Raw genomic sequence first — 16,235 nt, 5'->3', positions numbered from 1 at the left:
TTTTTATTGTTTGACTTATGTGGTGCATTTTGAACAGGGAGTTGAGGACAAGCCACATTATAAGAAAGTGATAGCAAAACAATTCCTTTTGCCCGACAAATTCTAACAGTGCTTTCACAACAGATGGGACTGTATACTCTTCTACGCACCCTAGATGGATGAGCTACTCATACCAGAGTAAATTGAACACAACTGGTCCTTCAGAGTCTCATACCAAGACTGTTTCCACAATCAGTAAACTCACATTGCAAGGGAGATTTTTATTTTATTTTATTTTTTCTGAGATGGCGTTTCATTCTTGTTGCTCAGACTGGAGTGCAATGGCGCCATCTTGGCTCACTGCAACCTCTGCCTCCTGGGTTCAAGCAATTCTCCTGCCTCAACCTCCCGAGTAGCTGGGATTACAGGCATGTGCCACCGTGCCCAGCTAATTTTTGTATTTTTAGTAGAGATGGGGTTTTGCCACGTTGGCTAGGGTGGTCTCAAACTCCTGACTTCAGGTGATGCACCTGCCTCAGCCTCCCAAAGTGCTGGGATTCCAAGGTGCGAGCTACCATGCCCGGCCTTATTAATGATTTTTGAACAAGGTACCCTGACAATTCTTTAGCCAGTCCTGCCTTGAGGTTTGGGCTACAGATTTGTTTCAGGGATGCCCAAGGTGTGCCTGATACTCTAGCGGTACCCTTTGAGAACGGGATGAGCAGCTTCTTGCTAAAAGTACACGACAACCCCTCTCAACAGAACCAATTGCATTATCCAGACAAACACCTTCCTACATGCCTCTCAGGACCTTCCCATAGAGGAAAGCAGGGATAAGGTCAGTACCTTCCGCCCTGTGTTTCTTAAGGGATGTGGCTTCAAGGAGATGACTGGGTGTTCTACAGGAAACTCAGCAAAGATTACATGCCAATACCATGACCAGAAAGGACATGCATTAACAGTCAAATTGTCTCCTTTGGTTAATTTTTCTGTGCAAGTCCCCAAAGTGGTGCATTCCTAGATTTATTTTTCACAAAGTCTGCTTCTGTTATGGGGATCTGGCTTTGACACACATTACAAGTATTTGACCAGGAAAATTATCCCTAAATCACTGCTCAGTTCACCAAGATTTAGACAAATTCACGTGGTCCTCAGTGAAGTAGCTTCCTCCTTACTGTGCTCAGCAGAATATCAAGTATGATGTCCTCATTCCTGACATTTTTTTTTTTAAAGAAGGTAGAGTCAGTTTAGCAAGATAGCCAAGAAATAATATTACTTTAAGCAACATGGCTACATTTATAACCTCTGCCGTTTGGTCATCTTTATAGCTCACGGCAGAAACCATACATTTGATGAGTTGTCATTTTCCATTGCAGAAGGTAATAATCCTTGAAGAAAATCAAAATCAAATCTCTGTTTCTTGTTCAGGGTCATCGTAGTGGTAGGTAAGTAGAAAAATCAGAGATGCAGGGCTATATATTTTTTCTCCCCTCACTTCCTAAACATGGCTATTTAGCTCCAAATGTAAACTCCTCTTTTTGTTGTTATTCACGTTCTCACTGAAAACGATCACTACATATTAGCAGTCGCCTCACACGCAGTACCCTCCCCTCTGATGCCAGCTTGCTGCTGAGACATCATTTAGCTCAGAGAAAAGACAATGGAAATTGCTGACACTTGTGCCAGATACCCTGTGATCTGATATGCTGGAAAAAAAAAAAAAGTCAAAATAGCATTTTGGAACAGTGCTAGGCACCATGGGTAAAAGTGGACCAGAGATAAAAGTTCTTGAGCTCGTCAAGCATGTAAGGTCTATATGGGGGCAAAATATAATATATATGCAATAGATGGACAGGAAGAATGAAGAGGCGCATCACCCTGGGTGCAGAAGGAGTTTGGGGCAGTAACTGCTGAGTTTAAAGGGGCATCGGGGTAGGAGGAAGAGTGTAGGTGAGGGAGGTGCGAGGGTTGCTCTGAACTGGGCAATAAAGTGCAGGGCCACCCACTCCCAGCCTGGTCTTTCCTGATTGGACTGAACAGTAGTCACCTGATCTTAGCTGGATCAATCAAATTCTCGCCCCTGGAAATGTCTTTCCTGATTGGGTCAAGAAGTAGCTACCTGAACTTAGCTGGTCCAATTAAACTCTCAATTGTAAATTTAGATCTGGGACAGAGATCTATTAGTCAATGTCTACAGAGAACTTGAAACAACTTAGTTTTCAACTTGAAGCTGTGGTTAACGTGGGCAGGAAAAGTGAAACAGAAAAAAGTGCAGAGAAAAAAAATAAAGCGAATCTGTATTAAAAAACAGAGATGTGAGACCCCCACGATCTTCAGAGAGCACAAAAGATAAGACAGCAGCCATCTGGGGTCTCCTGGGCTTCCCACTTTCTGTTTCCAGTACACTGTGGGGTCCTTCCAATGAATTCCTTCAATTAATTCAATTTTTGTTCTTGCACTAGTTTGGGATAACTGTGCCTTGCAAGCAAACCACCACTGACCAACACCAATTCTAATGGTTCCTCCTGGCTAAGCTGCTAGGATGCTCACATATTCATATTAGTAAGAACCATGGAGAAACCTAAACTCTCTGGAGCTTATTTCCATAATCATAGTTCCCATTATTTTATATTTCATAGATGAAAATTTCTAAAAAAATATTTCCCCCAAATTTATGAGGGGTTACAATACAAGGATGTTGATTTTATTTTGCAAAGTAAGAGGCATTAAAGAAATCTTACTCTCTGTGGTATCTTTTTTTTACCTTAAGAAAGGAAAGATACTTTAATATCAAAAAAGGGGGAAGCAAACACAATTTCAGGTTTGATCTAGTGAAAAATTCTTTATGTTGGAGTTAGTGTTCTCATTTTGCCTCTGGTGAAAACTTTTCTCAGTCATGCATGGCCTACAGCTTGGTGTTTGAAGCTGCTACCCTAAGCTGCTGAGTGGAGAGCTATGCCTAACTGAGGAGGAAGCAGGGGATGGTGGGAATGCTCTCTGAGCCACGTGAGCAGGACTCAAGGGTCTGTAAGACTGGATTTTCCTCCTTGCTCCATGGAGATCCATGACACCAATCTCCCTCTGTTTCCATCACAACCTTGTAAAGACTTCCCCAAATCATTAGGCAACCCCAAACCCGCAAACCCAAATGGTAAGCCCTTTGGGGTCATGCATGAAGGGGGTGGTCTGTATAATCAGGCCACCTGAACTCCACTTGTCCTTTCTATTCTTCTCTTCTTCGAAGGGGTCTCTCTGTCGCCAAGACATGCTGGTGTCATTGGCTCAATGCAGCTCTCACCTCTTCTGCATCTGTGATTGACCCTATAGAAATATTCTCTTCCTAGTGAAAGGATGAGGGAAGAAATAAAGGACCCAACATATCAGGTGCCTGCTGCTCTGTATCAAGTAACTGTCATGTGGTAACCTTATTTAACCTTCCCTGTAACCTCACACTACTGATTACCACGGAGAAAATAGAAAAAGCAGCTTGCCCTGAAACTCTACCAAATGAAAGGAGCAAAGATCACGTGTGGCACACTCCAGAGTTGACACCAGTGGTAAGATTGGTTGGTTGGTCATTCATTCATTCATTCAGTCAGACAGGGTCTCTATTGCCCAGGCTGGAGTGCAGTGGTAAGATTATGGCTCACTGCAGCCTCGATCTGCCAGGCTCAAGCGGTCCTCCCACCTCAGCCTCCTGAGTAGCTGGGACTACAGGTGTGTACCATCATGCCCAGCTAATTGTTTTAATTTGTAGTAGACAAGGTCTCACTTTGTTGCCCAGGCTGGTCTCAAACTCCTAAGCTTAAGTGATCCTTTCATCTCAGTCTCCCAAAGTGCTAGGATTACAGGTGTGAGCCACTGCACCCTGCCTAAAATTTTTATTTAACCAGGAGTCTGGGAATGCTAGTTCTAGTTCAGCTCCTGCCAAAAACTGGTCCACATATAACCTCGTTGAGTCACAGCTATCTCATCTGTAAGGCCAGAGGTTGAGCTAGTTGGTGTCTCAGATCCCTTGCAGGACCAAAACTTTCTAACTCTAAGTACACATCATATAAGAAGAAAAGATCATGTCACCCAGAAAAACAGTTTACTGAGATTTTCTTCGAATTATTTATCCTATAGCACCTGCTCCATAGTATATATGTAGCTAGGTAGTGCTAAGATCTGGCTTTCCGCATTTATGTCCTCAAGTGTATGCAACATAGTTGAACAGCATTAATTTGTAAAAGACGGTCATGATTTCATTTTAACATCATGAAAAAATATTTGCTGAAATGTTCACCAAGTGCACTGTTCTGCGAGGGAGATCAGATTTATTCATATTCTTTGCAATGCTATTGGATTTGGAGATAACAACAAAGATAAAAGAAAGTTAGAGCTAGAGGTATTGATGATGTATTTTTCATTCCCGTTTTCAGACCCTTAAACCCTAAATTGAAATGCCGAGGTCCAGAAAATGAACCCGCAAATGTAGCTTTACATAATATGTTAATTGCCAGGAACAGTGGGGTGTCTGGCTAGCCAAGGTATTCACTTTGCTTCAGATTACGTTCTATTGTGAAAAGAAAAATCAACATTGCCGTGATGAAGTTTTACTTCATCCTAATTAATGCCCAATTTGCCACAGGGCATTTGAAAATACAATGAAGTTTTCCACATGCAAATGTATTTGGAATGACTCATTCCTAGCACTCATTAAAGGACATGGTTAATTTAATCATGACATTCAGACACTTTAGCCCCATTTCTTTCACTTGTGAAACTTTCAACTCAAACCCAGTCAAAATTCTGATTTCAGTTGAAGAGAACATTCTAGTTGCTAGGTACTTTTATTAAAAATTCCAGGAACAAAATATTAAATTAACAAATAAATCATCCACAGATTTTAGGTTTTCTCTACCATTCCTGCTTCACGGTACTCCAAAGGAAAATTAATAAACTCTCACTATGGAAGCTCTACGCTTCTAAATTTGCTTACAGAGTCCTTTTTACAAGCCACAGTGCAGTTGCCTTTTTCCCATTTTCTGCTCTCCTTCTAGTTTCCTGTCTTTAATGTCCATGCTGGGTTGAGGACTAAGGGTGGGAAGGAAGACAGGGAGCTCCATCGGGCACACCTGGCTTCTATCTTACCTCCCATCCTTACATAAACCCATCCCTGGTGACAGCATCAGCTGAGGTCTTCTACCTTCAGTTGGCCACCTGCCATTCTCTGGTGAGTCCTGTGACCAACAGCCAGGTGTATATTTCGAACAGCGAGCCCTGGGGTCAGGTACAGTGGCTCACACCTGTAATCCCAGAACTTTGGGAGGCCTAGGCAGGTGGATTGCTTGAGCCCAGGAGTTCGAGACCAGCATGGGCAACCTAGTGAGACTCTGTCTCTACAAAAAATTAAAAAATTAGCCAGGTGTGGTGCTGCACACGTGTAGTTCCAGCCACTGGGGAGGCTGAGGCAGGAGGATGGCTTGAGCCCGAGGTTGAAGCTGCAGTGAGCTAGGGTGACACCACTGCACATCAGCCCGGGAGAAAGAACAAGACTCCCATCTCTAAAAAATAACAGAAGAATACAAAATTTAAAAAAAGAACAGCAAGGCTTAGCTATGCATGTCTTCTTGGCAACTTCCCACGGCTTCTGTGGCTTATGGACAGAAAAGCAAAATCTGAGTGATATCTCCCCAGTGCCATTCTTGCAACTATGATCACTCTGGGTAATAGACTGAGACACCCATGATTCTAAAATACAACGGGTGGATGTGAGAACTGCAACACAAATGGAGAAGAGAACTGTAGTTAGTTTTATTATGATCTTGCAATTTTGGGGTGGGTCTGGCATTAAAGACTCAGAGAAATGGTGGTAGAGGAGAATAAATCAGCAGCTTTTGTTTTTAATAGAAACCATGGGTGCAGGCGCTAGAGGGTCCTGCTGTTAATCTACAGTACAATATACACACACAAAATCGAGTGTTTAGTGGCCATCTGGATGCTGGATGTGAGCAGTTTGTGGATACTTGCCAGGATGACTAGTAACCAGGAACTTCTGGGCCTCACAATAAGATAGATCTATATTCACTAACCACATTTTAATGCCAACTTCCAACAGTGCATATCTGAGATTCTCATGTTTCTCCTAGCTTAAGTTGAGGTCTGATAATTAGTATTTCTCTTCCCTGACTTGGACAAAGGGGAAGCATTTTCTCTAGGATTTATTTTGATGAAATATCCTTGATACACTCAGTTTATATCCTGTTTCTTCAACGCTAATATTTCAACACTTTTCTCCCTTTTCCATCCAAAGAGTACCCAGACATTATTCATGATTTTCACCTGTGAAAACAGAATGGCATTTGTTCTGGATGGAAATCAGACGATTCAGCAGTTGGGCAAAGTACAACTGCATCTTTTGTTTCCACGTTTTCCTTCTCTGTGTGTATTATTTCATTATCAGATTGGAAAGATGAAAGGGCAGTGATATCCAGTACCCGCTGCCCACGGGCAGCTCATATGGAGCCAGCCACAGTCATCCCTGCACTGAGGCATCCACTGTGTGGAGCGAAGTGAGCCAGGCAGGACCCCTCTGCCAACCCACTGTCACCACGCAAAGCCCCCTGCCCTCCTACAGCTGCAAACAAACAAATGACAAGGACACCTCTGTGCAGAAAAGGGCTCTTCCTCATTGTTTAAAGAAGCACCACACTATGCAAATACTCTCCATAGAGTATTATCTGTGTGTCAGATTCATCTTCTGAGGTACTGTTAATTTACCTTGTCCTTGTGGTTGTCAGAAACAACAAAAAATTTATGGAACTTCTATTGCTAGCCATCGCCTCCTGGGAAACTTCCAAGCCTTTAAGTTCCAAGGTCTTCCCACAGGGAAGGGTTGTTAATGGTATCCCCATGCTACAGAGGCCACTCTGAAGACTCTCTCCCTAAACTGGGGTTAGAAGGTAAAGGTATCTGGAAAAGACGTCTGGACTTGCCTCCAGAAGGGGAAAGGAGGAAGTTCCTAATTGCGCAGGAAGAGGGGAGTGGATGACTTCCCAGAGCCAAGAAGAGGGTGGCAGTTTTGGTGTCAGTGGTGGCGATGGTGCTCTTCAAATTGGGAAGACCTGTATTCCATTTGCAAGAAGTGACCCACAACTGGGAGGATGGATGTGTGACATGCTTAGAGTGGGTGGAACCAGGTGCTCACACTTAGGATACTTGGCAAAGGTCCCCATAAACCTGGATGCAAACAGGCTGCACGGAAAGCAATTCACTATAAGTCCCAGGAGACTCAGAGGCCCTGGCCTGGTTTTATTGGATTGGACAAGCTCCTCAAGATTTCCTTATGACTCCAAGTGAGGGGAAAATGCTTCCCCTTAATATGATGAGGATGAATTTCTCAATAATTGCTGAAGCCAGGATAGATCAGTTTGATTTGGGAAAATTAAGAAAAGTGGTAGTTCTTGTACTGGAGTGTCAGGAAGCAAATCTGTACATATTACATCTTTAATAGAATAAGTAAATCTTGAAACAATTTGGAAGGCTGGTTAACAAATTACAATGTCTGTGTACTCTAGAGTACTACACAATCATAATAAAGGTGTTTTAATGGAATTTTGTGGTATAATTTAGTAATTGGACACAATAGAGCCAAATATGAGCATTAGTTTTCTTTTGATGGTGGCATTATGGGTAACATTCTTTTTAAATAATTTCACCTCTTATTTTAGATTTAGATTTATTTTAGCGTGCAGGTTTGTTACATGGGTATATTGCAAAATGCTGAGGTCTGGGGTACAATTGATCCCATCACCCAGGCAGTGAGCATGAAACTGACCCAACAGTCCCATAGATTATTTTTTTTGATAAACCGAACAAGAAATTGTTCTGGTCTCAAAGCTGGAAACTAGTATTTGTTTTATCTGAGTTCCTTCCTCAGGAAACACCTTTAGGACTCTCAAAAAAGTATCAAAGAACTGAAACTCACCAGATCACCACACCAGATGCCACACCCCTCATTCATCATGATTGTTTCCTTGCGCCTTCTCAGTTGTTGTTTTCTTATGTGTTCTTAACGTTTCTTTCCTGCTATATAAACCCCTAGTTCTAGTCAGTCAAGGAGATGGAGTTGAGACTGAGCTTCTGTCTCCTTGGCTGCAGCACCCGACCAAAGCCTTCCTCCTTGGCAATACTTGTCTCAGTGATTGGTTTTCTGTTTGGTGAGCAGCAGAACCTAGACCAAACCCCCGGTGTTTTTGTGACAAGCGTAGTATTCAATGGGTTTTCAACCCTTGCTCTCCTCCTGCCTCCCCGCTCCAGGAGTCCCCAGTGTCTATTATTGCCATCTTTATACCCATGTGTACCCAGTGTTTAGCTCTCACTTATTAAGCGAGAACATGCTGCATTGGGTTTTCTGTTCTGCATTAGTTTGCTTAGGATAAGAGTGACACACTTTCTTTATTTCTCCAAAATAAGAATATGTTGTTTTTACAAATCAGAGAATTACTAAATAGGCATGGTATTTTTAAAGAATAGATCAGAGGAAGGGAACTTTCCCATAAAACATTTAGAATCCAGAAGGATTCCTGTCTATGGTGACCTGAATGTATTCATGCCCATTCCTGTCTTCTCTTGTGTATTCTGTATGATTGGATTCTAGGTTTAAGAACTTGTCATTAGAGATGGCCCCTGAAATGACAACACAAATGCATGGGGAAAACACGGGAAGGGAAACGCGTTTTCATTTTCATGCCATGCAATATTTGGCAAGAATCCAGTTCTTACAAAACTTCCAATTCTACAAAACGATACAGTTAAGAAAAGCGCCAAGGCCATCAAATCAATTTCAGACATGCAGATTGCATTCCACCTTTTAAAGAGACAGACTTCCACATCTGTAGTTCTGATACCATTATAGTAATTTAATTTAAAGGCTCTTAAAATTTGATTCTAGGTAAATTTGGAATTTTAGCAATTTTCTATGATCCCAGAGATATTTTCTACCTTTCAACCCTTCATAGTTTGTAGATGATACAGTATTCTTTTTTTTCCCTTGAAGAGGTTTGGTTCCACCTAGAGGAGCTGCTAAATCTGTTGCCTTGCAGAGGAGACAGGGGTTCTTATCAGATCAGAAGGCAGGGTGGCCTTTTTAACTCCAGGATTAGACATCAACCTGCCACCTGTCTGCCTTGTGGCCTACCTGTAACATGACATAAACTCTACTGAAATACCACCTCAGATTGACTGCTCTCTGACTCCTCCCCAAAGCCAGAATGAGACAAAAGCTATTTAAAGAAAATAAAGCCTAGCTCAACTATGATCTCCATTTAGCATCCTTCTACCAAGTTAGAAAATTAGATCATCGGTAAGTTCCAAGTCTGGATCTCATTAACTCAGACTTTCACCCCTTTCAGAAATACGTTCATGCAATTTTTATTCAGTGATGTGTTTTCTTCTTTTTGTTTTGCCAACACAAAATTAAAAGCCTGGACTAGGTGTGGCGGCTTACACCTATAATTGCAGCACTTTGAGAGGCTGAGGCAGGAGGATAAATGAAGCCAGGAGTTTGAGACCAACCTCGGCAACATCCCATCTCTACAAAAAACAAACATGAAAATTAGACAGGAGTCGTGGTGCACACCTGTAGTCCCAGCTACTCGTGAGGCTGAGGTGGGAGGATCCCTTGAACCTGGCAGTTCAAGGCTGCAGTGAGCTATGCAGTGATCATGCCACTGTACTCCAGCCTGGGTCACACAGCAAGATCCTGTCTCTAAAAAAACAAAAGCCACATGAAGAATACTGCTGTTTACTTGTTGGTCCTGCCTACTATGCTGATCAGTGTACCTTTTATAAAGGCATGAACAATGTTTCTTTCACAATTTGAAACAAAGAATATGATTTTGCTTCCTGAAGGATTAATAAGTATTACCTTGTCATATGTAAAATATCATGTATGTCAGGAAGCTTGAAAGTAAATTTAATGTCCAAGCTAATCATAGTACCTATATTTTAAAATTTGCCTCCTCTTCTTACGAGATTTTGCCTTTTGATTTTCAGTGTATCTACCTTAGGGTAGATGTCTTTTTTTTTTTTTTTTTTTTTTTTGAGACAGAGTCTCGCTCTGTTGCCCAGGCTGGAGTGCAGTGGCGTGATCTTGGCTCACTGCAAGCTCTGCCTCCTGGGTTCACACCATTCTCCTGCCTCAGCCTCCCGAGTAGCTGGGACTACAGGCACCCGCCATCACGCCTGGCTAAGTTTTTATATTTGTAGTAGAGACGGGGTTTCACCGTGTTAGCCAGGATGGTCTCGATTTCCTGACCTTGTGATCTACCCGCCTCGGCCTCCCAAAGTGCTGGGATTACAGGCGTGAGCCACCTCGCCCAGCCAGGTAGATGTCTTTTTATTGCAAGTTGCCTTGAATACAACAATTAATTTATTCTTTCTCTCCTTTCTTTCTGAAACAAGAAAAGTAATGCCTTATCAACAAGCAAAATGTTGAACAGGCTTTGGCTGCCGAAATCCTCATTGGTTGAGGTCTGAGCAAGACTGCAGATGCTTTTGTAATTCAGAAAGTCAGGAAAGCACTTTAAAAGGCTATAGGATAAAAGGTGTCTGTGTGAGGATTGCTGTTATTATACTGATAAAAGGAAAGAAACCTGCTTGTAGCCTTTGAAATCTCAAGTAAAATACAACCAGCAAAACATGGTGCTAAGTACACATCTTAGAAGGCCTTCTTAACAAAAGCCATTTTTAAGCTCATCTCTGCAACCTAGGCTTCAGTGCTTTATGGAGAGGATGTGGGATCCCAAGCCACGGAATCGTACCCCTAAAACTTAATTGCATTGTTGCCAAACCAAAGAGGTTTTCCTTGCTAGCAAAGGCCCTCACCCTCAGTGAGGGTATGGGCTGTGCCATGGGAGAGCTTATGATGTCCTCATCACCCCACAGTGGAGAAGGCCACAGGGAACTGGGCAAGAGGGACTCTTCTGGGTTCCTGGGGTCACCAAGGCTCAGAGCTTATGGCCAGACCCTCCCCATATATCCTGGGAATAGCGTTCACTGTTAATTTCAAACACATTCCCCCTCCCGCCAGTCCAAAACAACCACCAGTACCACCTGCCCAATTTCACTGGAATGATTTTCAAATGAAAACACACACACACACACACACACACACACACACACACACACACACAGTGAAAGTTCTAACTAGCTTTCTGCACCAAAGATTCTGATTTTCCTCTAGTCCTGCTCTAGGAAAGTATACCAGTGTTTGAAGAGATGGACAGAAGACAAAATTTATAATGAGAGAACTTACTGTTTTTATCAGGTTATTTTATGAAAAGCAGACTCCAATCCTGCCATGAACTCACGGTGCAACTCCATATGAAACCTTTCTGAACCTCAGTTCTCACTTTTATAAAATAATCAGAATATCTACTTGATAAAGTAAGAAGTAATTGGAAAAATGTTGCATGGGACAGCAATTGGTAAATTATAAAAGATGCCAACCATTTAGCTTTCCTTAGGTAGTAAGCTGGTATTACTCTCAGTAGGGTGATTCTAGATGGCTCAGCTTCCTACTGTTCTTGGGAAGTCCCGTAGCTTCTGGGATCCTATGTGAGAGGAGAAGGGTACAAACAAACCTTTAATGGATCCACCATGCCTTCATCTTGGTCTTGTGAGATAGGTAAATAGTTACATCCAATTTCAAAACAGAATTTGACATCTGGAGAGGATCTGAGAGTTACTCATTCACTAAAGGGGGAAGATCACCTTCGATTTCCAACCTTAACCTTCATCCTATTCCATCTCTGAAAAACAGCATTATAATTTAAAATGCTTGTAAATGCCAAAAAAGCACTTCAAGAAAAATTTCAGATATCCAATTATTTGCTGATATGGAAAAAAAAAGAAAGAAAAGGAAAGTCAGTACTGAAGATTTATTTGTTTCAAGCAGAAGAAAAAAAGAATAGCGGGAGGGAATCCCAAACTCAGTACTACTTATGATGGGAAAATCCCACTGGGCAATGTCAAATCTCTATTCTGAAAGTAGGAATAAAGGTTAATGGCAGGGTGTGAAGTTGTAGGGAAGAGCTCACTATGCCCTTCTTTTCCCTTTCTGCATTTTAACTTAGTGCACAATACATGCGCATGGAAATAATAAAGATGCCTCTATTTTGCATGAATTTTAGGAATGTGAAAATGATTAAGAATAAAATTAAGGATAAACACTCATCAGAATTGGGATGATGTGTGACATGAAAATTCTCTTTAGTGTCTAAACTTGAACTGTAATGTTTATTTGTCTGGGCAGGAACTTTCTAAATTGAGCTTGTTACCCTAAAAAGAGATCAATGAGACCGATTATTAAGAAGGGGAAGGTAAAGAGATAAGCATGGTCACTGAAGACTGACCAATGGGAAGGAGGTCACTTTTGTACAAAGCCAGATGGCCGAACATTTCCTAAGCACAACCATTACCTAGCTGTGTGACCTTGGGCAAGTTACTTAACTTCTCTGTGCCTCAATCACCTCATTTGTAAAATGGGGATCATAGTATACCTCCCCCACAGGGTTGCTGTGAGAAGTTAATACTTGTAAGGCACTTAGAACAGTGCCTGGTGTATATAAGTTCTAAAGAAATGTGTTTATTTCCATTATGATCATTATTAAAATGTATATAAGTAAAATGATCTGGACCCAACATTGGACACATTGGAACTGAGCAAAGCAGAATGACATAGCTTTGGGATTGTCAGAATGATTCAGGCTTCTGTTTTACTGCCATGAGTATTCTGCTGGAGCAAGCTGGCAAGGATAGGATCTCTGCTTAGAGATGCCCACTTTTCAAACAATTATTCAAAGATCTCCAGCTTGTGGTTGCATTACTGCCGATTCCACAATCCAATCTGTGGAAAGCAAATTAAATATTTCGAAGCAAGCATGCAATTAGTGTTCATTTTAATACTGACTCTCATAATTTTTAGAAATGCACATATTTCAGAATGCTACAAGCACTTGGCTCTGATAGTTTTGAATCAGGGATTGGGGTAAACAGCGAAAAGTGCAGGCATTAGTGGCTGACACTGATTAGAATGGCACTTGCAGGTGAGGGAAAGGTGCAGGATGAGGGTGCAACTCGATGCAGAAAAAGAACAGGTAGAGTACTAACTCGCTGAGACGATTCAATTTTCATCAAGTACCTTTGAATGTCAAGTTCTGCCTGAAGAGAGATCAGCATGCCCTTCAAAGCCTGTGGACCAGGAGAAAACAAGAAAAAAATAGGAAAGAAAAGGGGTGAAAACATGAAGAGAAAAAGAATAGGTTGACCAAATGGACCACCTATTTATTCATGATGAAAATGTAGCACGGTTAACTCCTCTTCCCCGAAAAGAAATAAAAATGATGACAGTTCCATCCTTATATTTTAGAAAGACATGTTGAAGCCTTAACTAGCAATGGGTTTGCCCCAAAATACCCTGCCATAGGCGCTTCTGAATTCACCTTGTATCATTGGAGAATGTGTCATATTAACCCACCATCCCTGAGGTTGTCCCAGAGCTGCAGGGAACTTACTAGGGCCTGCCCAACCCAAATGAAATAGCTTTCTTAGCCAGAATGCAGTCTGAGGCTGCCATCTTGATTGTCACTGGCCCCGGGCTCACTGGCCACTAGGTTGCTCCACGAAAGCAGGCCTGTGAGTGCAGTGCTCTCTGCCCATGCTTTGCCATGCAGGAGGGCACACCCAAGGTGAATACATACAGGAACAGAAGATCCACACTGTAATTCAGGGCACAAATTCTAATATTTGAACCTGGTGGACCCTGGAGTGTGCCTTTGGTTTACAATGCTTACTGTGCAAGTATTTAAATATTTTAATTCTCATTGATGCCACTGACTTTATTTTTATTTTTATTTTTATTTTTTTGACACAGAATCTCACTTTGTCGCCCAGGCTGGAGTGCAGTGGCGTGATCTCAGCTCACGGCACCCTCTGCTTCCCGAGTTAAAGCGATTCTCCTGCCTCAGCCTCCGGAGTAGCTGAGATTACAGGCGCCCACCACCAAAGCTGGCTAATTTTTGTATATTTAGTAGAGATGGGGTTTAACCATGTTGGCCAGGCTGGTCTCAAACTCCTAACCTCAAGTGATCTGCCTGCTTCGGCCTCCCAAAGTGCTGGAATTACATTTGTGAGCCACTGCATCCGACTCATTTTTGAGCAACTTAACTTTTTAAAAAAACATGGCAGTGAAATATTTTTTGTGCCTTAAAAAATGAAAATTTCTATAATCCTCATGCAAGAAGAGTGACTTCCTCTTGTTCCCAATATCAGCCAGTGGGGTGCCATAGCTGCATATCTTACTGCACACGCATATACACATATCCATAAGGACTATTAACACATAGGAGCCTCTAAGTACCATCATGATTGAATTATACAATATCCATGATCCATATCACCATTGTGTATAGATTATATATATGTATGTATATTACTTAGAACTTAGTCCCACACATCAGACACAAATTTCCACTAGAAGAAAAAGAACACTTGAACACAGATGGCTACACTCAAAAGCCAAAAAGCCAAACAACAGGTCTCCAGACAAAAACTGTACTAAAATATTCTACCCAAGATGCACATAGGGGTTAAAAAAATAAATAAATAAATAAAAGAACTTGAAGAGATCTTTAGGAGAAAAAGGGAGCGACACTATTAGAAAAACAGTTAGCTAAAGTGACCTCATAAAAGCCCTTTTCTAGGTGAATATATTCTCACCAGAAAGGTGAGGGTTGCTTAGGGCCCTCTGATTCTCTGCTCTGAAGTTTACAGGCTTCATCAACTGTGAAAGAAATATCCTGAAGTAGACCACAAATAATAAAGCCCTGCAGGTGCATGGTAAATAAAAGTGTAAGATAAAAACAGGATGATAGATTTGAAGAGCTGCTATGGACAGGGAAAAGGGGGAAAAAAAAAAGCACAGAAAATCACAGAGCGATGATAAGTAACACTGGCTGTGGGACGAGAACCTGGACAACCACAGCCCTTCAGAGAGGACCAGGAATGGAAGGGGGTAATGGAAGAGACCAGAGATCCAGTGAGTCTGCCAGGAGGGACAAAAAGACCTCAACCACTCTCTGCTAGGTGACCCTCATCAGAGGAACTTACAACAAAGAAAATGAAATATGGAGAAACGGGGGCAAGGAAAGTTGCTACAGCCATTGCTTTAGACAAATATCATCTGAAAGTCAAGAAACTAGGGGAGGCTGGGTGAGGTGGCTCACTCCTGTAACCCCAGCACTTTGGGAGGCTGAGACAGGAGGATCGCTTGAGGCCAGGAGTTCAAGACCAGCCTGGCCAACATAGGGAGACTCCCATTACCACAAAAAATGAAAGAAAAAATTTAGCTGGGTGTGGTGACAAGTGCCTGTAGTCCTAGCTACTGAGGGGGCTGAGAGGGGAGGATTGCTTGACCTCAGGAGGTCGAGGGTGCAGTGAGTACAGTGAGCTATGATCACACCAATGTACTCCAGCCTGGGCAACAGAGAGAAACACTGTCGAAACAAAAAAAAAAAAAAAAAAAAAAAAGAAAGGAAGAAAAAAGAAAGAAAGGAAGGAAGGAAGGAAGGAAGGAAGGAAGGCAGGTAGGCAGGCAGGCAGGCAAGAGAAACACACAATTGCTCAAAGCCTCCAAACTGTGGAGCAAACCCCAAGTCTACCCGTTACATCTTTTCATGCCTTTGCTAACTGAGGTCACCGAAACCTAGAAGCTGGAAGAATCTCCCAGCATCAGAGCAGGGAAGGCCCCGGGATGCTGGAGACGTAGGAAGCCCTTCTCAGAAGACGCAATGGAATCAGCTCACGAACTTTAGGCCTCAGGATCCTATAATCACAGATAAGTTTTCTCAGGATTACAAAATGAACCTCACTGAGAACCTTTTTTCGCTTCTCAGTAGGTTCCATCTGTGTGGAAAGTTTTGAGCCCAACAATAAGAGCAATAAAAAAGAAAACTGGATTTTATTAGGCCTCTCACATATACCTGCTAAATCAACGTGTAGCATTTACAAGCTTGATTTATGGCTTTGACTATACGATAGAAAATTGTTCTTAAAAAATAAGAGCGGGTGGCTGGGTGCGGTGGCTCACGCCTGTAATCCCAGCACTTTGGGAGGCTGAGGCGGGTGGATCACCTAAGCTCAGGAGTTCGAGACCAGCCTGGCCAACATGGCAAAACCCCATCTTTACTAAAAATACAAAAATTAGCTGGGCA

General features: G+C 42.2%; 1 protein-coding gene across 35 annotated transcripts in view; it reads right to left on the bottom strand.

The window, feature by feature from the left end:
• Positions 1 to 16,235, bottom strand: part of KIAA1217 — an 854,498-nt gene that overhangs the window by 166,701 nt on the left and 671,562 nt on the right. For 17 of the 35 annotated variants that reach the window (XM_063781488.1, XM_063781487.1, XM_063781489.1 and 14 more), the window contains one exon: positions 13,135 to 13,215. The exons of 17 other annotated variants lie outside the window; for them this stretch is intronic. In XM_063781488.1, coding sequence (XP_063637558.1) covers positions 13,135 to 13,215 — 81 coding nt within the window. Of the gene's footprint in view, positions 1 to 13,134; positions 13,216 to 16,235 lie in introns of those variants that run through there. One more of the 35 variants, XM_054660830.2, reaches the window with a different exon arrangement.

Source organism: Pan troglodytes, chromosome 8, assembly GCF_028858775.2.
Source record: "Pan troglodytes isolate AG18354 chromosome 8, NHGRI_mPanTro3-v2.0_pri, whole genome shotgun sequence".
NCBI lineage: Eukaryota > Metazoa > Chordata > Mammalia > Primates > Hominidae > Pan > Pan troglodytes.
The sequence above is the reverse complement of the archived record's forward strand: the minus strand, read 5'-3'. Positions and strand labels throughout refer to the sequence as shown.